The 26,107-nt window shown below is 46.4% G+C and overlaps 1 protein-coding gene across 1 annotated transcript in view; it reads left to right on the top strand.

Moving 5' to 3' along the window:
- Positions 1-26,107, top strand: part of LOC309889527 (E3 ubiquitin-protein ligase RNF38-like) — a gene marked incomplete at both ends in the record, with an annotated part of 174,573 nt that overhangs the window by 111,498 nt on the left and 36,968 nt on the right. The window contains one exon of the mRNA XM_082782374.1: positions 12,179-12,392. Coding sequence (XP_082638500.1) covers positions 12,179-12,392 — 214 coding nt within the window. The remainder of the gene's footprint in view (positions 1-12,178; positions 12,393-26,107) is intronic.

Here is a 26,107-nt window from a genome sequence, read left to right as displayed (position 1 = left end):
GGGTCGTGGTAGACAGCAAGTTGAATATGAGCCAGCAGTGTGCCCTGGCAGCCAGGAGGGCCAACCGTATCCTGGGGTGCATCAAGCACGGCATCGCTAGTAGGTCAAGGGAGGTGATTGTCCCGCTCTACTCTGCGCTGGTGCGGCCTCACCTCGAGTACTGTGTGCAGTTCTGGGCACCACAGTATAAAAAGGACATGAAACTGTTGGAAAGTGTCCAGAGGAGGGCTACGAATATGGTGAAAGGCCTGGAGGGGAAGACATACGAGGAACGGCTGAGGTCACTGGGCCTGTTCAGCCTGGAGAAGAGGAGGCTGAGGGGGGACCTCATCACAGTCTACAACTTCCTCGTAAGGGGTTGTCAAGAGGCAGGAGACCTTTTCTCCATTAACACTAGTGACAGGACCCGCGGGAACAGGGTTAAGCTGAGGCAGGGGAAATTTAGGCTGGACGTCAGGAGGGGGTTCTTCACAGAGAGGGTGGTTGCACACTGGAACAGGCTCCCCAGGGAAGTGGTCACTGCACCGAGCCTGTCTGAATTTAAGAAGAGATTGGACTGTGAACTTAGGCACATGGTCTGAACTTTTGGGTAGACCTGTGCGGTGTCAAGAGTTGGACTTGATGATCCTTAAGGGTCCCTTCCAACTCAGGATGCAGGACCCGGCACTTGCTCTTATTGAACTTCATGCGGTTGGTGATCGCCCAGCTCTCCAACCTGTCCAGATCCCTCTGCAAGGCCTTTACGCCCTCATTTGAGTCCACAACTCCTCCAAGTTTGGTGTCATCAGCAAACTTGCTCAAAATACCCTCTATTCCTACATCCAGATCGTTTATAAAAATATTGAAAAGTACCGGCCCTAAAATGGAGCCTTGAGGGACCCCACTGGTGACCACCCGCCAGCCTGACGCAGCCCCATTTACCATAACCCTTTGGGCCCTGCCCGTTAGCCAATTGCTCACCCATCGTATGATGTTTTTATTTAGCTGTATGGTGGACATTTTGTCCAGTAGGATCCTATGGGAAACCGTGTCAAAAGCCTTGCTGAAGTCCAAAAAAATCACATCAGCTGGTTTCCCTTGGTCCACCATACGGGTGATCTTATCATAAAAGGAAATCAGGTTAGTTAGGCAGGACCTACCCTTCACAAACCCATGCTGGCTGGGACCAATGACTGCTTTGTCCCCCAGGTGCGCCTCAATAAGTCCGAGAACCAACTTCTCCATGATTTTACCAGGCACTGACGTGAGACTGACAGGCCTGTAATTGCTAGGGTCTTCTTTCTGACCCTTCTTGAAAATTGGCACAACATTTGCCAGCTTCCAGTCTACCGGGACCTCTCCAAATTCCCAGGATCGTTGAAAAATAATTGATAGAGGTTCCGCGATGACATCCGCCAGCTCTTTCAGCACCCGGGGATGAATCCCATCCGGACCCATGGACTTGTAGGGATCCAGGTGGAGTAGCAAATCCCGCACACGTTCAGGGTCAGTTGGGAGTTTGTCATCCCCACCGTCCCGGTCCTCCAGCTCAGGGCACCCTGGGTCCCGAAGCCCATCATCGGCATTGAAGACAGAGGCAAAGAAGGCGTTAAGCGTCTCTGCTTTGCCTACGTCATCGTCTGTGAAGAGACCTTCCCTATCAAGGAGCGGCCCTATGTATTCTTTAGTTCTCCTTTTTCCATTTACATATCTAAAAAAACCCTTTTTATTTTCTCTCACAGACACAGCCAGCTTCAACTCTAGCTGTGCTTTGGCCACTCGAACTTTCTCCCTACAAACACGAACAGCATCCCTGTATTCTTTCCATGACGCCTGGCCCTCCTTCCAGTAGCGAAACACTCTCTGTTTCCGCCTAATCTCCATTAGAACATTCCTGGTCAGCCACGCCGGCCTCCTGCCCCGCCTGCCTGACTTGCGATATTTTGGAATTGCCTTATCTTGTGCTTCTAGGAGGCATCGCTTAAAGAGTGACCAGCACTGGTGGACATCGAGGCCTTCAAGAGCAGTTTCCCAGGGGACCTTGCTGACTAGTTCCCTGAGCAGCCTGAAGTCCGCTTTCCCCATATCTAGGGATGAGGTTTTGGTGGCACTTTTCCTTCTGTCACCATAAATTTTGAACTCAACCACTTCATGGTCGCTATGACCGAGGCGGCCACCAATCACCACATCTCCCACCAGACCCTCTCTGTTTTCTAGCAACAGGTCTAGGAGGGCACCTTTCCTAGTTGGCTCCGTTAGCACCTGCACCAAGAAGTTATCATCTAGGTGCTTCATGAACCTCCTGGACTTGCTCGTGTCAGCTGTGTGGCACTCCCAGTTAACGTCCGGCAAGTTGAAGTCCCCCATAAGGACAAGGGGAGTTAATCTCGAGGCCTCTCTTAGTTCTGTAAAGAATAATTTATCGGTGCTATCGTCCTGGCTGGGTGGTCTGTAATAGACTCCCACAACGACATCCCCTTTATTCGTTTGTCCCTTGATCCTTACCCAGAGGCTCTCAACTTTGCCATCGCCGACCTGAAGTTCCACACAGTCCAGCCCCTGCTTCACATACATCGCCACCCCACCACCTCGCCTACCCTGCCTGTCCCTCCTGAAGAGCCTGTAACCATCTATCGCAACACCCCAGTCACAGGACTCATCCCACCAGGTTTCGCTTATGCCGATGATGTCTTAGTTGCGGGACTGGGCCAGGACTTCTAGCTCATCTATTTTATATACTCACGGTTATCTAGCTCATCTATTTTCATACTGCGTGCGTTTGTGTAAAAGCATTTCAAGTGCGTCTCCTTACACTCAGCACCTTGTGGATCTGACCAAAGGACCTCACTGGCACACAGCCCCTCTGATTCTAGCGTACCATCCCTTAGGTCTTCACCGGCGCGCCTGGTTTTAGCCCCTTCCCCCTTCGACTCTAGTTTAAAGCCCTATCTATCAGCCCTGCCAACTCCTGACCAAAGATCCTTACCCCTCTCCGAGAGAGGCGCATCCCATCCGGTGCCATCAGGCCCGGTGTAGCATAGACCTTCCCGTGATCAAAGAAACCGAAATTCTGCCGGTCACACCAGTCTCGAAGCCACGAGTTTATGTGAACAGTACGTCTTTCAGCTTCGATCCCCCCTATCGGAAGGACAGAGGCAAACACCACCTGCGCCCCTGATCCTCTAAGTAGTCGCCCCAAATCCCTAAAGTCTCTTTTGATCGCCTTCGGACTTCTCGTTGCTACTTCATCGCTACCAGCCTGAAAGACCAGTAGCGGGTAGTAGTCAGTGGGCCGTACCAGGCGCTTGACTTTCTTGGCAAAGTCTCTCACCCGAGCCCCAGGGAGGCAACAGACTTCTCTGCGGGTTGGGTCCGGTCGGCATATCGGTCCCTCTGTCCCTTTCAGAAGGGAGCCCCCCATAACAATAGCCCTTCTTTCTTTTTTGAAGGATGATGTGGCAATGTGATGTGTAGGTCGCCTTGTCTTAGGTGCCCCCTCCAACTGGGACGGGTTTTTATCTACTTTGTCATTCAGATTGTCTTGTTCTAGTCCTTCATATCGATTATTTAAGGGTAGATGAGAAGGTGAGGTGGGCAGAGAGAGGGCTCGCCTACCACCCCGAATAGGCACCTGCCTCCATTCCCCCCCTTGATCTAGGTCTCCTCCCGCTGCCTGGCCGGAGGAGGGAACCTCCGTCTTCTGCGTAACAGGAGACGCCTGTGCCGTGGCAGCCTCGTGAGCCTGCCTCAGAGAGGGTAGAGCGCACCTCCACCAGTCAATTTCCCTCTCTGATTCCCTGATGCTCCTGAGCCTGTTCACCTCCTCCTGGAGCTCCGCTACCTGGCTGAGCAGTTCTTCAACCTGGGCACACCTCCCACAGGCATACCCACCACTGCTGTCGGAGACCGACAGAAGGCTGGGGCACACTCTGCAGCCCAGGACCTGGACGGCTGCGTGTTTCCCCGAGCCCTCCGTCTGAGTAGCCACACTGGCGACCGTGGCTGGAGATGCCGCACGAGATGCGGAGGCCACGGTTTTCTGCCTGGTCGATACCATGGTCAGGTTCTACGCAAGCAGGTTACAAGCACCGAAGGGAGAGGCAGCTGCAAAAGAGCGACGATGGGCCCCTCGCTCGCCCTGCCCGCGCGAACTGCCGCGCAAACTGCCACGCCCTGTTTGCCCGTCCTGGTTGCCGCGCTCCTGGTCGCTCGCGCTCCCTAGGGGCAACTTTTAAACAGCCTGGGAGGGGGCGCTGCTGGCTCCGCCCTCGCCTCGTCAGCCTCCCTCGCGAGGACAGCCGGGTCCCGGCGGCTCCCCCGAGTGGCCTCGATGCCGGACAAAAAGCCCTGCTCGCCTCGGTCCCCTGCTCCGCTGCAGAACACGTCTGCCCCGGAGCCGATCGCCTCAGCAAATGGCTCTAAAACGGTGGCAACGCCTGATTTAAATAGCCCGCCACTGACGTTGCTGGCTCCGCCCTCGCCTCGTCAGCCTCCCTCGCGAGGACAGCCGGGTCCCGGCGGCTCCCCCGAGTGGCCTCGATGCCGGACAAAAAGCCCTGCTCGCCTCGGTCCCCTGCTCCGCTGCAGAACACGTCTGCCCCGGAGCCGATCGCCTCAGCAAATGGCTCTAAAACGGTGGCAACGCCTGATTTAAATAGCCCGCCACTGACGTTGCTGGCTCCGCCCTCGCCTCGTCAGCCTCCCTCGCGAGGACAGCCGGGTCCCGGCGGCTCCCCCGAGTGGCCTCGATGCCGGACAAAAAGCCCTGCTCGCCTCGGTCCCCTGCTCCGCTGCAGAACACGTCTGCCCCGGAGCCGATCGCCTCAGCAAATGGCTCTAAAACGGTGGCAACGCCTGATTTAAATAGCCTGCCACTGACGTTGCTGGCTCCGCCCTCGCCTCGTCAGCCTCCCTCGCGAGGACAGCCGGGTCCCAGCGGCTCCCCCGAGTGGCCTCGATGCCGGACAAAAAGCCCTGCTCGCCTCGGTCCCCTGCTCCGCTGCAGAACACGTCTGCCCCGGAGCCGATCGCCTCAGCAAAAGGCGATGTTTTGGTGGCAGTTTTCCTTCCGTCACCAAAAATTTTAAACTGAACCACTTCATGGTCACTATGACCGAGATGGCTGCCAATTGCCATGTCCCCCACAAGACCCTCTCTGTTTCTCCAGCAACAGATCTAGTTGGCTCCTTTAGCACCTGCACCAAGAAGTTATCATCTAGGTGCTTCATGAACCTCCTGGACTTGCTCGTGTCAGCTGTGTGGCACTCCCAGTTGACGTCTGGCAAGTTGAAGTCCCCCATAAGGACAAGGGGAGTTGATCTTGAGGCATCTCTTAGTTCTGCAAAGAATAATTCATCGGCATTGTCGTCCTGGCCAGGTGGTCTGTAATAGACTCCCACAACGACATCCCCTTTATTTTTTCATCCCTTAATCCTTACCTAGAGGCTCTAAACTTTGCCATCGCCAACTTGAAGTTCCACACAGTCCAGCCCCTTCTTCACATACATCGTCATCCCGCCACCTCACCTACCCTGCCTGTCTCTCCTGAAGAGCTTGTAACCAACTATTGCGACACACCAGCCACAGGACTCATCCCACCAGGTTTCGCCTATGCCTATGATGTCGTAGCTGTAGGACTGGGCCAAGACTTCTAGCTTGTCCATTTTATTCTTCATACTGCGTGTTTGTGTAGAAGCACTTCAAATGCGCCTCCCTACACGCAGCACCTTGTGGAGCAGACCAAAAGACTTTACTAGCACACAGTCCCTCTGATTCTAGCACACCATCCCTTAGCTTATCACTGGCGTGCCTGTTTTTTTTCCCTTTCCCCCTTCGACTCTAGTTTAAAGCCCTATCTATCAGCCCTGCCAACTCCAGAGCAAAAATCCTTATCCCTCTTTGAGAGAGGCATGTCCCATCTGGTGACAGTAGGCCTGGTGTCGCATAGACCTTCTCATGATCGAAAAACTCAAAGTTCTGCCTGTTGCACCAGTCCCGAAGCCACGTATTAATGTGATGAGTCTGCTTGTCAACATTGATCCCCCCTATCAGAAGGACAGAGGCAAACACAACCTGTGCCCCTGAACCTTTAACTAGTTTCCCTAAAGCCCTAAAGTCCCTTTTGATCGCTCTCGGACTTCTCGTTGCTACCTTGTCATTACCAGCCTGAAAGACCAGTAGCGGGTAGTAGTCGGTCGGCCATACCAGGTGCATGACTTTCTTAGCTAAGTCTCTCACCCAAGCCCCAGGGATGCAACAGACTTCCCTGTGGGTTGGGTCCAGTCAGCGTTTTGGGCCCTCTGTCCCTTTCAAAAGGGAGGTCCCCATGACAATAACCCTTCTTTCTTTCTTGACAGAAGATGTAGCAATGCAGGGAGTAGGTTGCCTTGCCTTAGGCACCCTCTCCAGCTGGGACAGGCTTTTGTCTACATAGTTGTTCTGACAGTCGTGTTCTAGAGCCTTTATCTGTGAAAGCAACATAATTGACGCTCAGGACGTATGTCTTGACACTGAGCAAGGTGTTTGGCACTTTGAAATTCATCCAAATACTAGTCAAAAGACTGTGCTTATATATTGGTCAAGGCTGTCCATGTTTAAGAACTGCTTGTGCTTTTGTAGAAGTAGATAAGGAGAATATAACTCTCCCTAGCAAAAATCATTCTAACTTTTGAATTTGTAACTTTGTTAGAATTGTCAGGTGTTATTTTTATATTTGGCACCAGTGGTATCCCACCAGTTGATCAAGTCTAACAATACAATGTAAACAAGATGCTAGTCATCACTGGTGGGATACACTTTTCGGGTGGTCGCCAACGGCAAATGGCATCCTCAATACATTGTGTCACCCAATCATAGTCATATTGATCTTAGTAGGTATAAGTCTTGTATTGTCTGTAATTATACTAATCTGGAACTGGAGAATGTTATACCAGATAGCCATGCTGACTTCTTTGTTGCAAGTCCATGGTATGGCATTAAGTTATCAGTACCAAGTTGGGAATCTTTGCTGTGAGTAAAAGAATTTACTAATCTTCTAGAAAAGGGGGGACTGAAGCCAGGGATAGAAGAATGGGGGCTTGCTTAATCGCTTTAAAATAGATATAGTTGAGCGTCTTTGCTTACTACTGTGAAAATTAACCAAAACAAGGAGTCTCCGAGCCCCTCACAGAAGATGTTTCCTGACAAAAATGGGGAACCTGTCTCAAAAACCAGCTGAGACCGACCTTGTGGTTTGGACAAGAGCCAAGGAACAGCTGAGTCTGTACAAAGGCAGGGGGTCAACTAGTGGTGATGAAGAGGAGTTATCGGACTTCATCCCCACGACCTTTCAGAACAGAGTCCCCCATGACGATAACCCTTCTTTCTTTCTTCTGTCAAGACAGAAAATGTAGCAATGCGGGGGGTAGTTTGCCTTGCCTTAGGCACCCTCTCCAAATGGGATGGGCTTTCATCTACATCGTTGTTTTGACTGTAATGTTCTAGAGCTTCATACCTGTTATATAAGGGTAGATGGGATGCCCAGCCTATCCCCGAGCAGTGGTCTCCCCCACCCTGGGCAGCTCTCCCATATAATTGTTCAGCATGACACCATATTGTATGGAATACCCCTTTGGCCAGTTCAGGTCAGCTGTAATGGTTCTGTCCCCTCCCAGCTCCTGCTGTACGCCCAGCTTGTACGCTGGCAGGACACTGCGAGAAACTGAGAAGTCCTTGGCTTAGTGTAAGCACTGCTCTGCAACAACTGAAACATCAGCGTGGTATCAACATTATTCTCATCCTAAATCCCAAACACAGCACCATACCAGGTACTAGGAGGAAAATTAACACTTTCCTATCTGAAACCTGGACAGATGCACCAATGTTTTTAGTTGTTGTAGAGCAGTGCTTACATAGAGCCATGGACTTTTCTACTTCTTATGCTGCCCTACTAGCAAGGAGGTATTCTTAACTAATTGTTTAACCTTAGATAAAACCCGAAACACATTCAGGAGACACAGCAATAAGGACATGCTGGTTTGAACATCCAAAGGATATTCAAAATTCTGAAGAGCTATTGTAATTAGCTTGGAGCTTAAGAAGAAGACGAAGGAGTAAGGGAAGATGAAGAAGGGGAAAGTGTTCTCCCTTGTATCCCACACAGACTGGCTCTCCAAAGAGAAAAGGTATAGAGTGTAAGTGTTAATAGTTTCCAAGAGGTAGTTCCTGAAATACAAAGATGACAGAGTAGAAATACCAGATTATGCTCACAATGGGTAATTTTATATCAGAAAATAGTGTTGCACAGTACAATAAAGTGATAAAACTAAAAGAAACCTTAAACCAGCCCCAGAGATGATAAACAGAAAAAAGGACCATTCCATTCCCTCTCTACCAATCTGGAAACCGCAGATTTCCGTCCCTTTGATATGATATGGTATGCTGCATTTACCACCTTCCTTTCTTCTTTACCATAACAGTAATTTTTAACTAAGTACATTCAAAAAGTCGCTGCTTCAAAGAAATTAAAGAACTTGAAGAACACAGATCAAGACTCGTCAGTTATGAACAGCTTGTGATGGCTGTTCCTGCCTAAAGATTGTACTCAGTATCTGTTCTTCTATTTCCATCTGACCTACTTTAGTTCAGCCGGACACTCTGTGAAGTGAAAGCTTGTGAATGATTTTGGTTGTCAGGGACTGTCACTTACTTATTTTATACATAACCTAGCACAGTGTATGGAAGAAAAAAGTTGAAGTGCATCTTCAATATAGGTATTTAACAATTTATATGAAGTTCTGTTGGGATACTCTGAGGTTTGATAAATTATTTTTAAATAGCTCTACAAAGTAAAAAAAATATTTTGCTTCTGATGTTGCTGCTTTCAGAGAATTTTTGTTCTACCCGACTGGGGTAGAAAAACATCAAAGAATCAATGCAAAAAAACACCAACCCTGCATTCTTCTATTTCTCTCTAGAAGTAGCCTTAAAATAAGCTACTCTGAAGATCAGTGTTGATCATAATTAGGAAATCTGCTTAATTGTTCGTACAATAAATTGGTACTTGAATTAGTAACTCTACTTTCCTCCTACAATTCTTGTAAACATAAGTCCTTGCATATGTTTTATATTGCAGTCATTGGGAGCATGTGCCAAGGAAGGTCATGGAGCAATTCATCCCAACTTCCATCACACAGCATGTACAGGAAAACTAGGTGATCAGACCCAGTCACCATGGGTTTATGAAAAGCAGGTCCTGCCTGACTAATCTGACCTCCTTCTAAGATGACCCACTTAGTGGATGAGGGAAAGGTTGTGGATGTTGTTTATGTAGAGTTCAGCAAGGCATTCGATACTGCTTCCCACAGCCTTCTGGAGAAACTGGATGCTCACGCTTTGGACGGATGTACTCTTTGCTGGGTAAAAAACTGGCTGGATGGCTGGGCCCAAAGGGTCATGGTGAATGGAGTTAAATGGGGGTAGCAGCTGGTCACAAGTGGTGCTTTTCAGGCCTCAGTATTGGGGCCAGTTTTGTTTAACATTTTTATCAATGATTTTGATGAGTGGATTGAGTGCACCCTCAGTAAGATTGCAGACAACACCAAGTAGGGTGGGAGTGTTGATCTGCTTGAGGGTAGGAAGGCTCTGCTGAGCGATCTGGATAGGCTGGACCGATGGGCTGTATCCAACTGTATGGCATTCAACAAAACTAAATGCTGGGTGATGCACTTGGATCATAGTAGCTCCATGTAGTGGTATAGGCTTGGGGAAGGGTGGCTGGAAAATTGCCTGGCAGAAAAGGACCTGGGGGTATTGGTCGACAGCCACCTGAACAGCCAGCAGTATGCCCAGGTGGCCAAGAAGGCCAATGGCATCCTGGCTTGTATCAGAAGTAGTGTGGACAGCAGGACTAGGGAAGTGATTGTCCCTTGGCACTGATGAGACGCACCTTGAGTACTGTGTTCAGTTTTGGGCCTCTCACTACAAGAAGGGTTTCAAATTGCTGGAATGCATTCCAGAAGAGCAACAAAGCTGGTGAAGGGACTAGAAAACAAGTGTTGTGCAGAGCAGCTGAGGGACTGGAGCTGTTTAGTCTGGAAAAGAGGAGGATGAGGGGAGACCTCATTGCCATCTACAACTACCTGAAAGGAGGTTGCAGTGAGGAGGATGTGGATCTCTTTTCTCTGGTGACAAGTGATAGGACACAAGTTGCACATGGGGAGGTTTAGATTGGGTGTCAGGAAGAATTTTTTCATGGAAAGGGTTGTTAGGCATTGGAACAGGCTGTCCAGGGAGGTGGTGGAGTCACCATACCCATACCTAGAGGTATTTAAGAGATACGTGGGCATGGTTCATATATGCATCAATTTTGTGTTTGTTTTTTTTTTATTCCATTTTTTTATTTTTATTTTAAGTATGAAATAACATCTTTAGAGTCATAAGTAGAATACTACAAAGAAAAAAGAACGTCTACTGCCTTAAGTATTATCTGCTCTAGGATTAGAATCAGACAGAGGAAAGAAAATTGTCCTAATGCAAAACATTAAATGGGTGGATCATTATTAGAATAATGTAGAGGGGGACAATGATACAATCTATGAGTATGACTAATCTATGACAGACTATGATACAGGCATGAGAGCATTTGAACTACTGTGGTAGTACCTTTCTCTGTCTCCTCCACCCCTTCTATCTTCAGTAGCAAAACTGGATCCAGCTTGAGAAATGTCAGGGTTACGTAGTGAGTTGCCAACAGGTTTCAGAGTTGTTTGATGATAACAAAGGTAATGCTGAAAGCTGAGAATCTTTGGTTCTGTTCCAGGATGTGTTGAAAAGGATGTGCTCTAGTTGTCACAGACCTTTTTTGTTTTGTTTGTTTGTTTGTTTTTTTGTGTGTGTGTTTGTTTTTTTCCTGCTGTTTGGCTCATTCAGCCTGCTCCATACTCAGGGTAGCACTTCCCATGTAATTTGAACATGCAATGGATAATTTTGTTATTTGTGAAGACTGAAAGGCATGTTGTAGAATCAGGTGGGGGACTGTAGGATAGTCTCTACTTAGTTTGTTCTCAGACCAAATTTATAAGAAATGCCATGTAAGTCACTTCATAAAAACTTTTTTTAATGGCCAAGTTTTTACTTGTGTGCTTCATGAATATATTCTCAAATCCCAAGTCTCTAAATTGCTTACTCTAACTAAGCAGATGTTCTAGCTTCAGTTGATCTAAATGTCAGTCACCAATCATAAAATAGAAATATTACCACAGTTACAACTTGCTAGGGTCTTCTAAAGGTAATTTTTGTGAAGCACTGGGGTGTAGTGATGGTCATGTGTAAGAGCTAAGGAAATATTTTAATAGCAGCCTATTGTTTTGTCTGCTGTCACTAGGTGAGCCATTGTTCTTTACCCTGGATATGGCAGGAACTCTGGGGGAATCTGATCATGTGATTAAAGATTCTTGTGTAATATAAATATGTGGAAGTCAACTAAACTTTGCATTCTTGTTTTTAACGTTTTTAAACCCTACAACAAAGGGTTTTAGTGTTTCTGAACCCTTAGTTCAACAGGGGGAGTGCAAAGTCCTGAAACTGTGAAGGAATAATCCCAGGCACTAGTTCATGATGGGAATCAACCAGCTGGAAAGCAGCTTTGCAGAAAAGGATCTGGGGGTGCTGGTGGACAACTTGAACTTCCACCTGAACATCAGGAAACACTTCTTTACTGTGCAGGTGATGGAGCACTGGAACAGGTTGCCTAGAGAGGTTGTGGAGTCTCCATCCTCAGAGATATTCAAGAGCCATCTGGACATAGTCCAAGAAAATCAGGTCTAGGTGAGCAGGGAGCAACCTGCTTGAGCAGGGAGGTTGGACAAGATGACCCCTAGAGGTCCCTTCCAGCCTCAGCCATTCTGTGATTTTGTGAATCGAGTGCTCAAATGTCTTTTTAAAAGGTTTTGTGAAGGTAATATTTCTTTTTAAATGCTTCTTCTGGTTTCCTCTTTTGTGTTAAGCTCTACTTAAGTACTCTTATATTGAAATATGCGTTAGTGCTTTTTAGGGCTTTCAGCAGTTTTCTTAATGATCATATGCCACGCTAACATACCTGGTTTAGCAGAACTTTCCAGCATAAAAATATCCTTACTATTGAGTTCTTTGTGCTTCCTGTTATAAGTGCCACAAACTTTTCTTAATGTGATCTTTCATCTTTCTTTTAATGTGTTTTCAGTCCTCCTGTTCACCGTCAGAGAGCAAGAAGGGATCGTCTGTCTCGACATAATTCTATTAGCCAAGATGAAAACTATCGCCATCTCTCCTATGGACAGCAGCAAGCAATAGAAGATCCCCAAACTTTTCACCCTCCAAATATATCCCATCATATGTTGCACCCAGCTGCTCACCCACCACAGCAGAATTCAATGATGGTTGATATTCATAATCAGGTAAGAGTGTGTTGAGAACATGGATGCAAATAACTCTGTGTATGCCTCCCCAAAGAGAGCAAATCAGTGAACTGTCCTTGACAATTTAGTTGGTGTCGTGGTTTAACCCAGCTGGCAGCTAAATACCACGCAGCCGTTCGCTCACCCTCCCCCCTCCCTCTCTGGGACGGGGGAGAGAAATGGAAGGTGAAGCCCGTGAGTTGAGATAAAGACAGTTTAATAAGACAGGAAAATAATAATAACAAAATAATAATAACAATAATAACAATAATGTTACAATGGTGATAATAGGAAAGTAATAATAATATGTACAAACAAGTGATGCACAATGCAATTGCTCACCACCTTCTGACCGATGCCCAGCCTAACCCCGAGCAGTCCGGCCCCCTCCCCCCGGCTAGCCACCCCTATATATTGTTTAGCATGACGTCAGATGGTATGGAATACCCCTTTGGCTAGTTTGGGTCACCTGTCCTGGGTCTGTCCCCTCCCAGCTCTTACTACACCCCCAGCCTGCCTGTTGGCAGGACAGAGCAAAAGGCTGAGATGTCCTTGGCTTGGTATAAGCACTGCTCTGCAGCAATTAAAACATCGGGGTGTTATCAGCACTCTTCTCATCCTAAGTCAAAACACAGCATTCCACCAGCTACTAGGAAGAAAATTAATTCTGTTCTAACTGAAACCAGGACAGTTGGCAATGGAGACCATAACACTTAACTCCTATTAATCCTCCTGTAAAACATATTCTTAGTAGCATGAGTATACAGATTTGCAGCATTCAGTGAAAACTGATACATTTGTAACTCAAGTGAAAAAATATAGACTCTAATAGAAAAAAGTGAGTTAACAATCTGACAGTGTATGGCAGGCACAGTTCTGAAGGTCTCTGCATCCCACATTTGAAATGTGACACTTCTGTGAGAAACACCTTGGGGCCAATCACATAGGTTAAGGTAAGGATCTCAGTGAAGTAGCATTTTTTTATTTTCGCGATTGCAATGGCGGGCATCCTACAAGCAGGAGCACGCCTACTAGTTACATAGCACAGTTTATATACTTTATTTCCTCGACGACCAGGACCCTCCCCTGTTTCCCCATTGACTGGGCAGTCCAGGTTCACAACCTATCTGATGCTTTACAGATAATACTTGCAAAAACATTTTTATTCCCACACTTCTGCTTCTGAAGTTAATTCAGTTTACAGTAATGGTATAGTAATAATGTATTTTCCTTCACTGCATATGAAGTACATTCCTTAACTTAAAGTGCTTTCTTATGTAGTTGTCATGTAAAAGGTGACTTATCCCTGTCCTGGTTTCAACTAGGACAGAGTTAATTTTCTTCCTAGTAGCTGTTATGGTGTTGTGTTTGGGATTTAGGATGAGAATAATGTTGATATCACACTGATGTTTTAGTTGTTGCAGAGCAGTGCTTACACCAAGCCAAGGACTTTTCAGCTTCTCACTCTGTCCTGCAAGCAAGGAGGCTGGGGGTGCAGCAGGAGCTATGAGGGGACAGACCCAGGACAGCTGACCCAAACTGGCCAAAGGGGTATACCATATGGTGTCATGCTGAACAATTATATGGAGGGGCTGCCCAGGGTGGGGGGAACCACTGCTCGGGGATGGGATGGGATCGGTCAGTGGGTAGTGAGTAACTGCATTGTGCATCACTTGCTTTGTACATATTATTATTATTACTATTATAATTATTATTTCTCTTCTTTTTTTTGTCCTATTAAACTATCTTTATCTCAACCCACCAGCTTTTACTTTTTTTTTTCCTGATTCTCTTCCTGCACCCTACTCCAGAGGGAAGGTGAGCGAACAGCTGTGTTGTGCTTAGCTGCCTGCCAGGTTAAACCACAACAGTTTTTTGGCACCCAAAATGAGTCATGAAGGATTGAGATAACAACAGATCTGACCAGAGTGTGTTAAAAAAAAAACAAAACAAAAAACAACTGTTGTAGTCATTAGATCAGTTTAATAGTTGATAATCACAACGTTGATTCTTTTGGTAGCAGGTCTGCTGTGCCTGTTTTTTGTTTTTTGAATTGAGTTATATAGCACATTACTTACTGTATGTGTTCCCTGTTGTGCCGTTTATCATTTCTGGGGGTTGGTGAGACAGGGAACAAGATGAAGGATGTTGATTCCATAGGTCTTAGCCAGCACAATGATATGTCAATGACCCCAAAGATAAAGGGGTAAAAGACTGTATGCATAGATAATGGAACCAGCAAGAACTGGCTTGACTGCTGAAGTCTGTCAAGAAAGGAAAGGTCAGAAGTTTAGCAGCAAGGAAGTCTCCTGGCCTTCATCAGAAGACCACCAGAGTATGCCAGATGACCACCCAAGGACTCCAGTATGCATGCGAATAGCTTTGATCTTTCCTGTAGGCCCCCTTTAGGTACTGGAAATCTACTATATGGTGTCCTTGGAGCCGCCTTTTCTCCAGGCTGAACAAACCTAACTCCCTCAGCCTGGAATTAGTCTAATGACTAGCAAGTTTTAATATCATAAGCCAGTGTTACACAGTACAACAAAATAATAACCTTAAACCAGTGATGCAGTGAAAACTCAATAACCAAAATTATTAAGTAGGCATTCTTTATTACGGTGCTGGGGGTGTGGGGGATAGCTCCGCCTACCACAGACACCCCAAGGGTTACTGGCAGTGTGCTTATATTAGTGGGACAAATACATAGTCATTTCTTTTCCCATAAGTCTCTTGCATATTCATCAAGTCTCCGAAGAATCATTAACATAGGTTCCCGCCCCTATTCGCATGCATACTGGAGTCCTTGGGTGGTCATCTGGCATACTCTGGTGGTCTTCTGATGAAGGCCAGGAGACTTCCTTGCTGCTAAACTTCTGACCTTTCCTTTCTTGACAGACTTCAGCAGTCAAGCCAGTTCTTGCTGGTTCCATTATCTATGCATACAGTCTTTTAGTATACATACAGTCTTTTAATCCCTAGAAGACAAGGACTTCTCAACTTCTCGCTCTGTCCTGCCAGCGGGCAGGCTGGGGATTCAGCAGGAGCTGTGAGGGGACAGACCCAGGACAGCTGACCCAAACTGGCTAAAGGGGTATTCCATACCATATTACGTCATGCTAAACAATATATAGGGGTGGCTAGCTGTGGTGGGGGGACAGTTGCTCGAGGAGAGGCTGGGCACCAGTTAGCAGGTGGTGAGCAATTGTACTGTGTATCACTTATTTTGTCCATATTATCATTATTATCATTATTATTATTATTATTATTATTTTATTTTCAGTCCTAATAAACTGTCTCTATCTGAACCCACAGGCTTCACTTTCCTGATTCTCTCCCCCATCCCAGAGAGGGAGGGGGGAGAGCAAGTGAACAGCTGTGTGGTGCTTAGCTGCCGGCTGGGTTAAACCACAACAGTCATTTTGGCGCCCAACGTTGTGCCAGGAAGGGTTGAGATAACAACAGATCTGACTAGAGTGTTTTAAAACAAGATTCTGATAAGCATTACATCAGCTTAATACTTACTAATCACAATGCCGATTTTTGTTATCACAAGTCTGATGTGCCTGTTTTCCGAATTGAGTTATATAGCACATTACTTAGTGTATGTGTTCCCTGTCGTGTTGTTTATCAGTTCTGGGGGTTTGTACAGGGTTATTATTTTGCTGTACTTTGTAACATTGGCTTATGATATGATAAAATTACTGGCCATGGGACTAATCTGGTATTTGTACTCAGCATTGTCATCAACTCCATACTTTGGTAACCCTACCTCAGAAACTATTAATAATTACACCTTTCATGCTTTTTCTTCAGGGAGCCAATCTATGGAGGGGACAGGGGAGATGTTTTTTCCCATTTGTTCACTATCCCTTTCTTCTCCTCCAGGCGAGTTATGGTAGCTTTCCAAAACTTCGAATATCCTTGGGATGTTCAGACCAGCATGCTATGTCTCCTGAATGCACTTCAGGTTTTGTTTAAGGTTAAACAAATACATAAGAGTGTCAACCAGAGATGTGTCCTGAGGCAGGATAGGTATGAGTGGCAGGGAGAGTGGGAGAATATGGGCAGGCACCTAGAGCAGTGGGCACCTCCAAAGCTTTGGAAATTCACCCCTGAACAACTGCAAAATCCTAAAAAACTGGCAGAATGCTTGAAAAAGGTGTGTCATCACCTTGGCAATTCCAAAGAGACACAAATCAATGCATTGTGCTGGGGCTTGGCCTATGCTTACCGAGCTGCACTCCATGCCAGTATAACCCCAGTAACAGGCCCAGTGGCCACTCCAAGCCCTAAAACGGACCCCAAGGCTGAGCCAGGGAAACAAACTGTATCAGGGTCGGTTGCAGCCATAACCAAGGTGAAAAGATGGTTTAGAGAGTCAGGTTGTATAGAATGCAGAGAGTCTTCTGCTAGGTCTGGCTATAGAGAAGACGAGGCTGGGCCATCAGAGGAGCAGGAGGATGAAGACGAAGATGTCACAAAATGTCCTCCAGACACAAAAATGAAGATTCTGACCAGGATTAGGGGGGCCCTGCCTCCAGCCAGGGGGATGAAAGGGACAATCGGGTTTATTGGACTGTGTGGATTTGATGGCCTGGCACATCAGATGCACAGAAGTATAAGGCTTTAGTAGATATCGGTGCACGGTATACTGTAATGCCATCAGGATATAAAGGGCCTGGACCAATCTGTAGTTATGGGGTGATGGAGGGATCTCAGCAGTTGACTGTATTGGAGGCTGAAGTGAGTCTAACTGGGAATGAGTGGCAGAAGTACCGTATCGTGACTGGCCAGGATCTCAGGAGAGGATATTTCAAGGACCCAAAAGGGTTCCAGTGGGCTTTTGGCATAGCTGCCATAGAGACAGAAGACATTAAGACATCAGTCTACAACTTCCTCGTAACGGGGTGTCGAGAGGCAGGAGACCTTTTCTCCATTAACACCAGTGACAGGACCCATGGGAACGGGGTTAAGCTGAGGCAGGGGAAATTTAGGCTTGACATCAGGAGGGGGTTCTTCACAGAGAGGGTGGTTGCACACTGGAACAGGCTCCCCAGGGAAGTGGTCACTGCACCGAGCCTGTCTGAATTTAAGAAGAGATTGGACTGTGCACTTAGTCACATGGTCTGAACTTTTGGGTAGACCTGTGCGGTGTCAAGAGTTGGACTTGATGATCCTTAAGGGTCCCTTCCAACTCAGGATATTCTATGATTCTATGATTCTATGATTAAACAGTTGTCTACCTTGCTCAGTCTCTCAGAGGACCCTTCTGTTGTGGGGCTGCTGAGGGTCGAAGAACAGCAAGTGCCAATCGCTACCACAACTGTGCACTGGCAGCAATATCGCACCAGCCGAGACTCCCTGATTCCCATCCATAAGCTAATTCATCAACTGGAGAGACAAGGAGTGATCAGCAAGCCTCATTCACCTTTCATTAGTCCCATATGGCCAGTGCGAAAGTCTAATGATGAGTGGAGGCCAACAGTGGACTATCGTGGCCTGAATGAAGTCACGCCACCACTGAGTGCTGCAGTGCCAGACATGCTGGAACTCCAGTACAAACTGGAATAGAAGGCAGCCAAGTGGTACACCACAATTGATATTGCTAATGCATTTTTCTCCATCCCTCTAGCAGCAGAGTGCAGGCCACAGTTTGCTTTCCAATGGGAGGGCTGTCCAATACACCTGGAATCGGCTGCCCCAGGGGTGGAAACACAGCCCTACCATTTGCCATGGACTGATCCAATCTGCGCTGGAGCATGGGGAAGCTCCTGAACACCTGCAGTACATCGATGACATCATTGTGTGAGGTGACACAGCAGAGGAAGTTTTCGAGAAAGGGAAGAAAATAGTCCAAACCCTTCTGAAAGCTGGTTTTGCCATAAAACAAAATAAAGTCAAAGGACTTGCATGAGAGATCCAGTTTTTAGGAATAAAATGGCAAGATGGACGCCGTCAAATCCCAATGGATGTGATCAACAAAATAACAGCTATGTCTCCACCAACTAGCAAAAAAGAAACGCAGACTTTCCTAGGTGTTATGGGGTTTTGGAGAATGCACGTTCCAAATTACAGTCTGATTGTAAACCTGCTCTACCAAGTTACTCGTAAGAAGAATGAATTTGAAAGGGGCCCTGAGCAACGACAAGCCTTTGAACAAATCAAGCAGGAAATAGTTCATGCAGTAGCCCTTGGGCCAGTCCGAGCAGGACCAGATGTAAAGAATGTGCTCTACACCGCAGCCGGGGAGAATGGTCCCACCTGGAGGCTCTGGCAGAAAAAGCCTGGGGAAACTCAAGGTCGACCCCTGGGGTTTTGGAGTCGGGGATACAGAGGATCTGAGGCCTGCTACACTCCAACCGAAAAGGAGATACAGGCAGCATATGAAGGAGTTCGATCTGCTTCGGAGGTGGTCGGTACTGAAGCGCAGCTCCTCCTGGTACCCCGACTGCCAGTACTAGGCTGGATGTTCCAAGGAAGGGTCCCCTCTACATATCATGTAACTGATGTTACATGGAGCAAGTGGGTTGCACTGATTACTCAGCAGGCTCGAATAGGAAAACCCAGTCGCTCAGGAGTATTGGAAGTGACTATGGACTGGCCGGAAGGCAAATACTTTGGGATATCATCAGAGGAGGAGGTGGGTCGTGCTGAAGAAGCCCCACTGTACAACAAGCTACCAGAAAACGAGAAGCAATATGCCCTGTTCACTGATGGGTCCTGTCGTATTGAGGGAAAGCATTGGAGATGGAAGGCTGCTGTATGGAGTCCTACATGATGAGTTGCAGAAGCTGCTGAGGGAGAAGGTGAATCGAGTCAGTTTGCAGAAGTGAAGGCCATTCAGCTGGCTTTAGTTATTGCTGAACAAGAAAAGTGGCCAGTTCTCTATCTCTCTAGTGATTCATGGATGGTAGCAAATGCCCTGTGGGGGTGGTTACAGCAATGGAAGCAAAACAACTGGCAGTGCAGGGGGAAACCCATCTGGGCTGCTGCATTGTGGCTGCCCGGGTGGAGAACCTGGCTGTAAAGGTACACCATGTAGATGCTCATGTGCCCAAGAATCGGGCTACTGAAGAACATCAGAACAACCAGCAGGTGGATCAGGCTGCTAAGATTGAAGTAGCTCAGGTAGACCTGGATTGGCTGCATAAAGGTGAATTATTTATAGCCCGATGGACCCATGACACCTCAGGCCATCAAGGTAGAGATGCAACATACAGATGGGCTCGTGATCGAGGGGTGGACCTGACCATGGACGCTATAGCACAGGTTATTCATGATTTTGAAACATGTGCTGCAGTCAAGCAAGCCAAACGGTCAAAGCCTCTTTGGTATGGAGGACGATGGCTGAAATATCAATATGGAGAGGCCTGGCAGATTGATTACATGACACTCCCTCAAACCCGCCATGGCAAGCGCCACATACTTACAATGGTGGGAGCAACCACTGGATGGCTGGAAACATATCCTGTGCCCCATGCCACTTTCTGGAACACTATCCTGGGCCTTGAAAAGCAAGTCCTATGGCAACATGGCACACCAGAATGAATTGAGTAAAGGACTATTGTGGTTTAACCCAGCCGGCAGCTAAACACCTCAAAGCCGTTCACTCACCTTCTCCCCTCCCTTTCTGGGATGGGAAGAGAAACGAGAAACTGAAGTCTGTGGGTTTAGATAGAGACAGTTTATTAGGACAGAATATATAACAATAATAATAATAATAATAATAATAATAATAATAATAATAATAATAATAATAATAATAATGTGTACAAAACAAGTGATGCACAATATAATTGCTCACCACCCGCTGACCGATGCCCAGCCTAACCCCGAGCAGCCAGCCCCTCCATTCCAGCTAGCCACCCCTACATATTGTTCAGCATGATGTCAGATGGTATGGAATACCACCTTTGGCCAGTTTGGGTCAGCTGTCCTGGGTCTGTCCCCTCCCAGCTCCTGCTGCACCCCCAGCCTGCCTGCTGGCAGGACAGAGCAAGAAGCTGAGACATCCTTTGCTTGGTGTAAGCACTGCTCTGCAACAATTAAAACATCAGTGTGATATCAACATTATTCTCATCCGAAATCAAAAACATAGCACCCTACCAGCTACTAGGAGGAAAATTAACTCTATCCTCACTAAAAACAGTACAAACATCTTCCTTGAAGGGATACCTTTCCTTCACACCTGACAGAACACACCTCCAGAGGGTGAAGATTTGTGCTCCATTTCCAATTGCTTTGTCAATGCCTGGGTCCCTAGCAAGGGATCCCAGCTGCCTGGCTTCCCTGCCCTCTAATTCCAGACTATTGGCTCCAGTGTCCCAGCACCGGAGCAGCCAGGTGACAAGGTGCTCACCTGGATGATGACTGAAATCTTTTCACATGTCTCGTAGCTCACGCTGGTATAGGCCTTGGGTAGTTATTGATGCTCTTAAGATATCATCCTCTTCATCTTCCTTTTCCTCTGATGGCCCAGCCACTTCATTGTAGCCTGCTTCATCTTCTTTCTCCCTAGTGTGAGTAGGAGTTCCTCTGCTTTCTAAACGTCCTTACTTTCTCATCCATTGTTTCATATTGGATACATGAGCAACTGACACTGGCACAGTTTTCCTTGCCCAGCCTTGGGGCCTTCCACATGGGTTGGAGTGACCACAGTGCTTGGAGTGGGTTGCAGGGTTTGTAGGGTCTGCAGGGTTTGTCTCTGGGGTTATAGTGGCATTGATTGCGGATTGGTAAGCATAGGCTAAGTGGCCAAGTGGCAGCACGTTGCAGTGATTTGTGTCTCTTTAGAATTGCCAGGGTGATGACACACCTTTTTAAAGCATGCTGCCATTTTGGGGGGATTTTGCAGTTGTTCAGGGGTGAAGTTCCAAAGCATGGGAGCTGCACACTGCTCTAGGTGCCTGCCCATATCCTCTCCATTCCCCTGTGTAAGAAAGAGAACAGGGAGGGCAGAAAACTGGGATGGCTTTGCAAGGACCTGCTGGTTAGACTGAAGAGCATGAAGGAAAGGGCATGTGGCCTGGGAAAAGTACAAGAATGCTGTCCGGATATGCAGGGATGGGATCAGGATAGCCAAGGCACAAATGGAGCTGAGCTTGGCAAAGGATGCAAAGAATAACAAGAAAGAATTCTACAGGTACATTGGACAGAAAGGAAAGGCCAAGGAGAGTGTACCCCCTCTGATGGGCGAGAAGGGAGAACTGGTAACCACAGACATGGAGAAGGCTGAGGTAGTCAACAACTTATTTGCCTCAGTCTCCACTGCCAGTCAGGTTTCCCACGTCTCTCATTACCCTGAAATCATAGATGGAGCCTGGGGAAGCAGAGTCCCTCCCAATGTAAGCAAAGAACAGGTTTGAAAACACCTGATGAAACTGAACAGGTACAAGTCTATGGGGCCCGATGACATGCATCCAAGGGTCCTGAGGGAACTGGCTGATGGAATTACCAAAACTCTCTCCATCATATTTGAAATGTCCTGGCAGTCAGGCAAAGTCCCTGGTGAGTGGAAAAAGGGAAACATCACTCCCCTTTTTAAAAAGGGTAGAAAGGAGGACCCGGGGAACTACAGACCAGTAGAACTACAGACCTCACCTCTGTTCCTTGGAAGATTGTGGAAAAGATCCTCCTGGAAGCAGTGTCAAGGCAGATGCAAGCCAAGGAAGTGATCCAAGACAGACAGCATGGCTTCACCAAGGGCAAATTGTGCCTGACCAATCTGATGGCCTTCTTTGATGCATCAGCTGTCAAAAGAAGACCGACTGATGTCATCTACCTGGACTTCTGCAAGGCCTTTGACATGGTCCCACATGACATCCTGGTCTCCAAATTGGAGAGAGATGGATTTGATAGGTGGACCATTCAGGAGACAAGGAATTGGCTTGAAGGTCGCACCCAGCCAATTTGCAGATGACACTGAGCTGAGTGGTGTGGTTGATACAATAGAAGGAAGGGATGCCATCCAAAGGGACCTGGACAAACATGAGAATTGGGCCCATGTGTACCTAATGAGGTTCAACAAGTCTAAGCACAAGGTGCTGCACTGGGGTCGGGGCAATCCCAGATGTGAGTTAGTGAAGGTGGTGAATCCCAAACTGGGTGAAGAACTGAGTGAGAGCAGCCCTGCTGAGAAGGGAGGTGGTGGAGTCCCTGTCCCTGGGGGTGTTTAAGAAAAGGTTGGACGTGGTACTTAGTTACATGGTTTAGCGGATAATATTGGTGGTAGGGGGATGGTTGGACCAGATGATCTTGGAGGTCTTTTCCAACCTTTATGATTCTATGATTCTGAAGTAAGTCTTCTGAACAACAACAACAACAAAAAAGTGACCACTTTTGAATATGCAAGGTTACTGGAATTTTCCATTGTAAAAACACAACTTTATTTCTCACATTATTATTATTAGTAGTAGTAGTAGTAGTAGTAGTAGTAGTCTTCCCTTTCTGTCCTATTAAACTGTCTTTAGCTCAACCCACAAGCTTTTAACTTTTTTTTTCCAGATTCTCTCCCCCATCCCACTGGGGTGGAGGGTGAGTGAATGGCTGTGTGGTGCTTAGCTGCCATCGGGTCTGAGACCGAGTCAAATGTTTGCCTGTTTCAGAGTCCTGCTAAGGGTTTTCACTGAGACAGTTTCACGAAGTTAAAAGTATTTAGTAAGGTGACAGATATAATGGATTTGGAATTGCCACTGATACATGCACTTACTGGAATAGGATTAATATATGATGATAGTGCCAGCAAAACGCTATCCCGGCTATTCTTCACCGAAGGGTGAAGGCACAGAGCTTAACAAGAAGGCTTCCCTGTCTTGGTGGAGGAAAAGGAGCACAGCCCGTCAACTGCCTCTTCTAGGTTTCCTATTATTTCTTCCCCCCCCCCCCCGGCTCTTTTTTTTTTTTTTCTTTCTTTCTTTTTTTTCCCCCCTAACACTAGCTCTTAACACTAACTCTTCTTTTATATCCTAACCTTATCTGTTCCTCCCCTGGGGTGACGTTTAGCACAATTTGAGTGGAGAGTCGAGTACTATAGTCATATATGTTTGGCATGTACTTAATTAAGCTCATTATCATATCCAGGGGTGTGAACTTTAATATTCATTTTACAAATAAGCAAAACGTTTTGTTATGGGCACCATGTCCTTCAAGATTCTGTTCTGTTGTGAAAACAGGGCCATCCTTCTACTGCAAGACTCCCTCCTCCTTCTGTAACCTCTCATACAAAGCCTGTTGTTGTAGTTTAATCTAGTAGGCAGCTAAGCACCATACAGCTGTTTGCTCACCCTCACCCCCCAGTAGGGTGAGGGAGAGAATCAGGAGGGAAAAAAAGTAAAAGCTCATGGATTGAGATAAAGACAGTTTAACAGGACAGAAAGGAAGAGAAATAATAACAATAATTATGATATTAATAATAATAATAGTAGAATGTACAAAGCAAGTGGTGCACAATGAAATTACTCATCACCTGCTGACCAATGTTCATCCCAATCCCTGAGCAGTGGTCCCCCCACCCTGGTCAGCCAACCCTGTTCTATTGTTCATCATGACATCATATGGTAGACAATATCCCTTTGGCCAGTTTGGGTCAGCTGTCCTGGTTCTGTCCCCTCCCAGCTTCTTCTGTACCCCCAGCCTCCTCACTGGCAGGGCAGTATGAAAAGCTGAAAAGTCCTTGTCTTAGTGTAAGCACTGCTTAGAAACAACTAAAACATCAGAGTGTTATCAGCATTATTCTCATCCTAAATCCAAAACACAACACCATACCAACTACTATGAAGAAAATTAACTTTATCCCAGCCAAAACCAGGACAATATCCACCCCTTATTCTACACCATCTATACCATGCTTATTATGGTACACCATACCAGCTACTAGGAGGAAAATTAACTCTATCCCAGCTGAAACCAGGACACCTGCAGACGTCTATCTACACAGTTTGCATAAGAGAGAAACAAAAAGAAGCTGCTCAACTCCCATTTGCCCAAGGCCAGTGCTTATCAGTAACGCTAACAAGTCTGACTGTTCTCCACAGTAGCTTAAATATATTATTTAAAAATAGAATATACAATTTGTGTAATTGCCTAGGTAACAGCAAAACTAATGATAATATCATCTCATCACTAAATTATTAATTCTAGCCTCAACTAGTTCCTTAAATGGCATGAGAAAATAATTTGAAGTTAGCCCAGAAAAATAAGTTAGGTCTTCCCTAAGACAGGAAGAGGAGTAGAATTCCATAACTGAGGCTCTTTAAAGGAAACTGTCCTCTTGATATAGCCTTTTCTTGTTCAAATCAGTGGACTGTGGCCCAGGTGTGTTTCTTGCTAAGCAGTTACATTCATTAACTGCATACAGAGCTGGTCATTCAGGTATCCAGGTTCCAAACTGCTAGGTCGAAAATGCAACTTTTACAACACAGCTTATAAAGTGATTTGCTTTCAGTACAGCAGCAGATCACTGATGTATTTTCTGTGCAGAGCACTGCTCAATAAGGAAGTATCTGCACCTAGAGCAGAGGACACAGGTTAAAGTTAATAGTCTTTCTGACCATGTCACAGACTTCAAGAGTATCTGAACTACTGAGTTACTTCAGTATCTCAAAATAAAAATACAATTTGTGTTTGTTGTTGGGTAATCAGACTTGAATCATCTTGAGAAATGATTGTTCTATGGAGTTGCCACCTGGAGTACTATGTCCATTTCTGGGCCCCCCAGCACAAGAGAGACCTAGACATACTAGGTAGGGTCTAACTGAGGGCTACCAAGATGATCAAGGTATTGGAGCACCGTTCCTATGAGACGAGGCTTAGGAAGTTGGGACTGTTCAACTTGGAGAAGGGAAGGCTCAGGGGGCATTGTGTCAATGTGTATACATATCTGAAGGGAGGGTGCAAAGAAGATGGAGCCAAGCTCTTTTTAATGGTGCCCAGTGACAGGACAAGAGGCAGAAACTGGAACACAATAGGTTCCATCTAAAAAAATCAGGAAGCATTTCTTTACTGTGCGGGTGACAGAGCACTGGAACAGGTTGCCCAGAGAGGTTGTGGAATCTCCCCCTTGGAGATGCTCAAAAAGCTGTCTGGACGTGGTCCTGGGCAACCTGCTCTAGATGACTCTGCTTAAGCAGGGGGGTTGGACCAGATGATCTCCAGAGGTCCGTTCCAACCTTAAAAATTCTGTGATTCTGCCACTACTTTCCAAGCACCATCCAAAATCAGGTATAAATGTTTTCAGAATGAACGTGGTTAATGATGGTGCTTTGCACAGACTATGCTAGAGAGGGATCCACTTTCTCTTATATTTATCTTTCTTTCTGCACTGAGAGCAATGGCAACCTCTCCTGAACTGCATTTAGCACTACCTTCAAACATCCAACAGTTGTGGCATTAAAAACTCTCCAATAGACCTCATACAAAATATTTGCATTGGTACCTGATCTGGAAATAGGTCAAAGTCACTGCTTCTGATGAGTGGTTGTTTGTTTGTTTGTTTGTTTTTTGTCCCAAATATGTGCATTTTTGAAATTTGAAGTTTTATTCAGTCATCTGTGTAGTGTTCCTGTTTTGACCTAGTGGCCAGTTCAATAGCTTAGCCCTCTTCAATTTATTTTCACCTTTTTAATGAGCTGTCCTTGTTTCTTCATTTTCCAAGGGTAGGTTCTATTTTAGATTGTGAAGGAAGGTTCTTCAAAATGTTTTCTTTCAGTGGATCCACA

This window comes from Aythya marila, assembly GCF_965140915.1.
Source record: "Aythya marila genome assembly, chromosome: W".
NCBI lineage: Eukaryota > Metazoa > Chordata > Aves > Anseriformes > Anatidae > Aythya > Aythya marila.
This window is presented reverse-complemented; position numbering and strand designations above follow the sequence as displayed.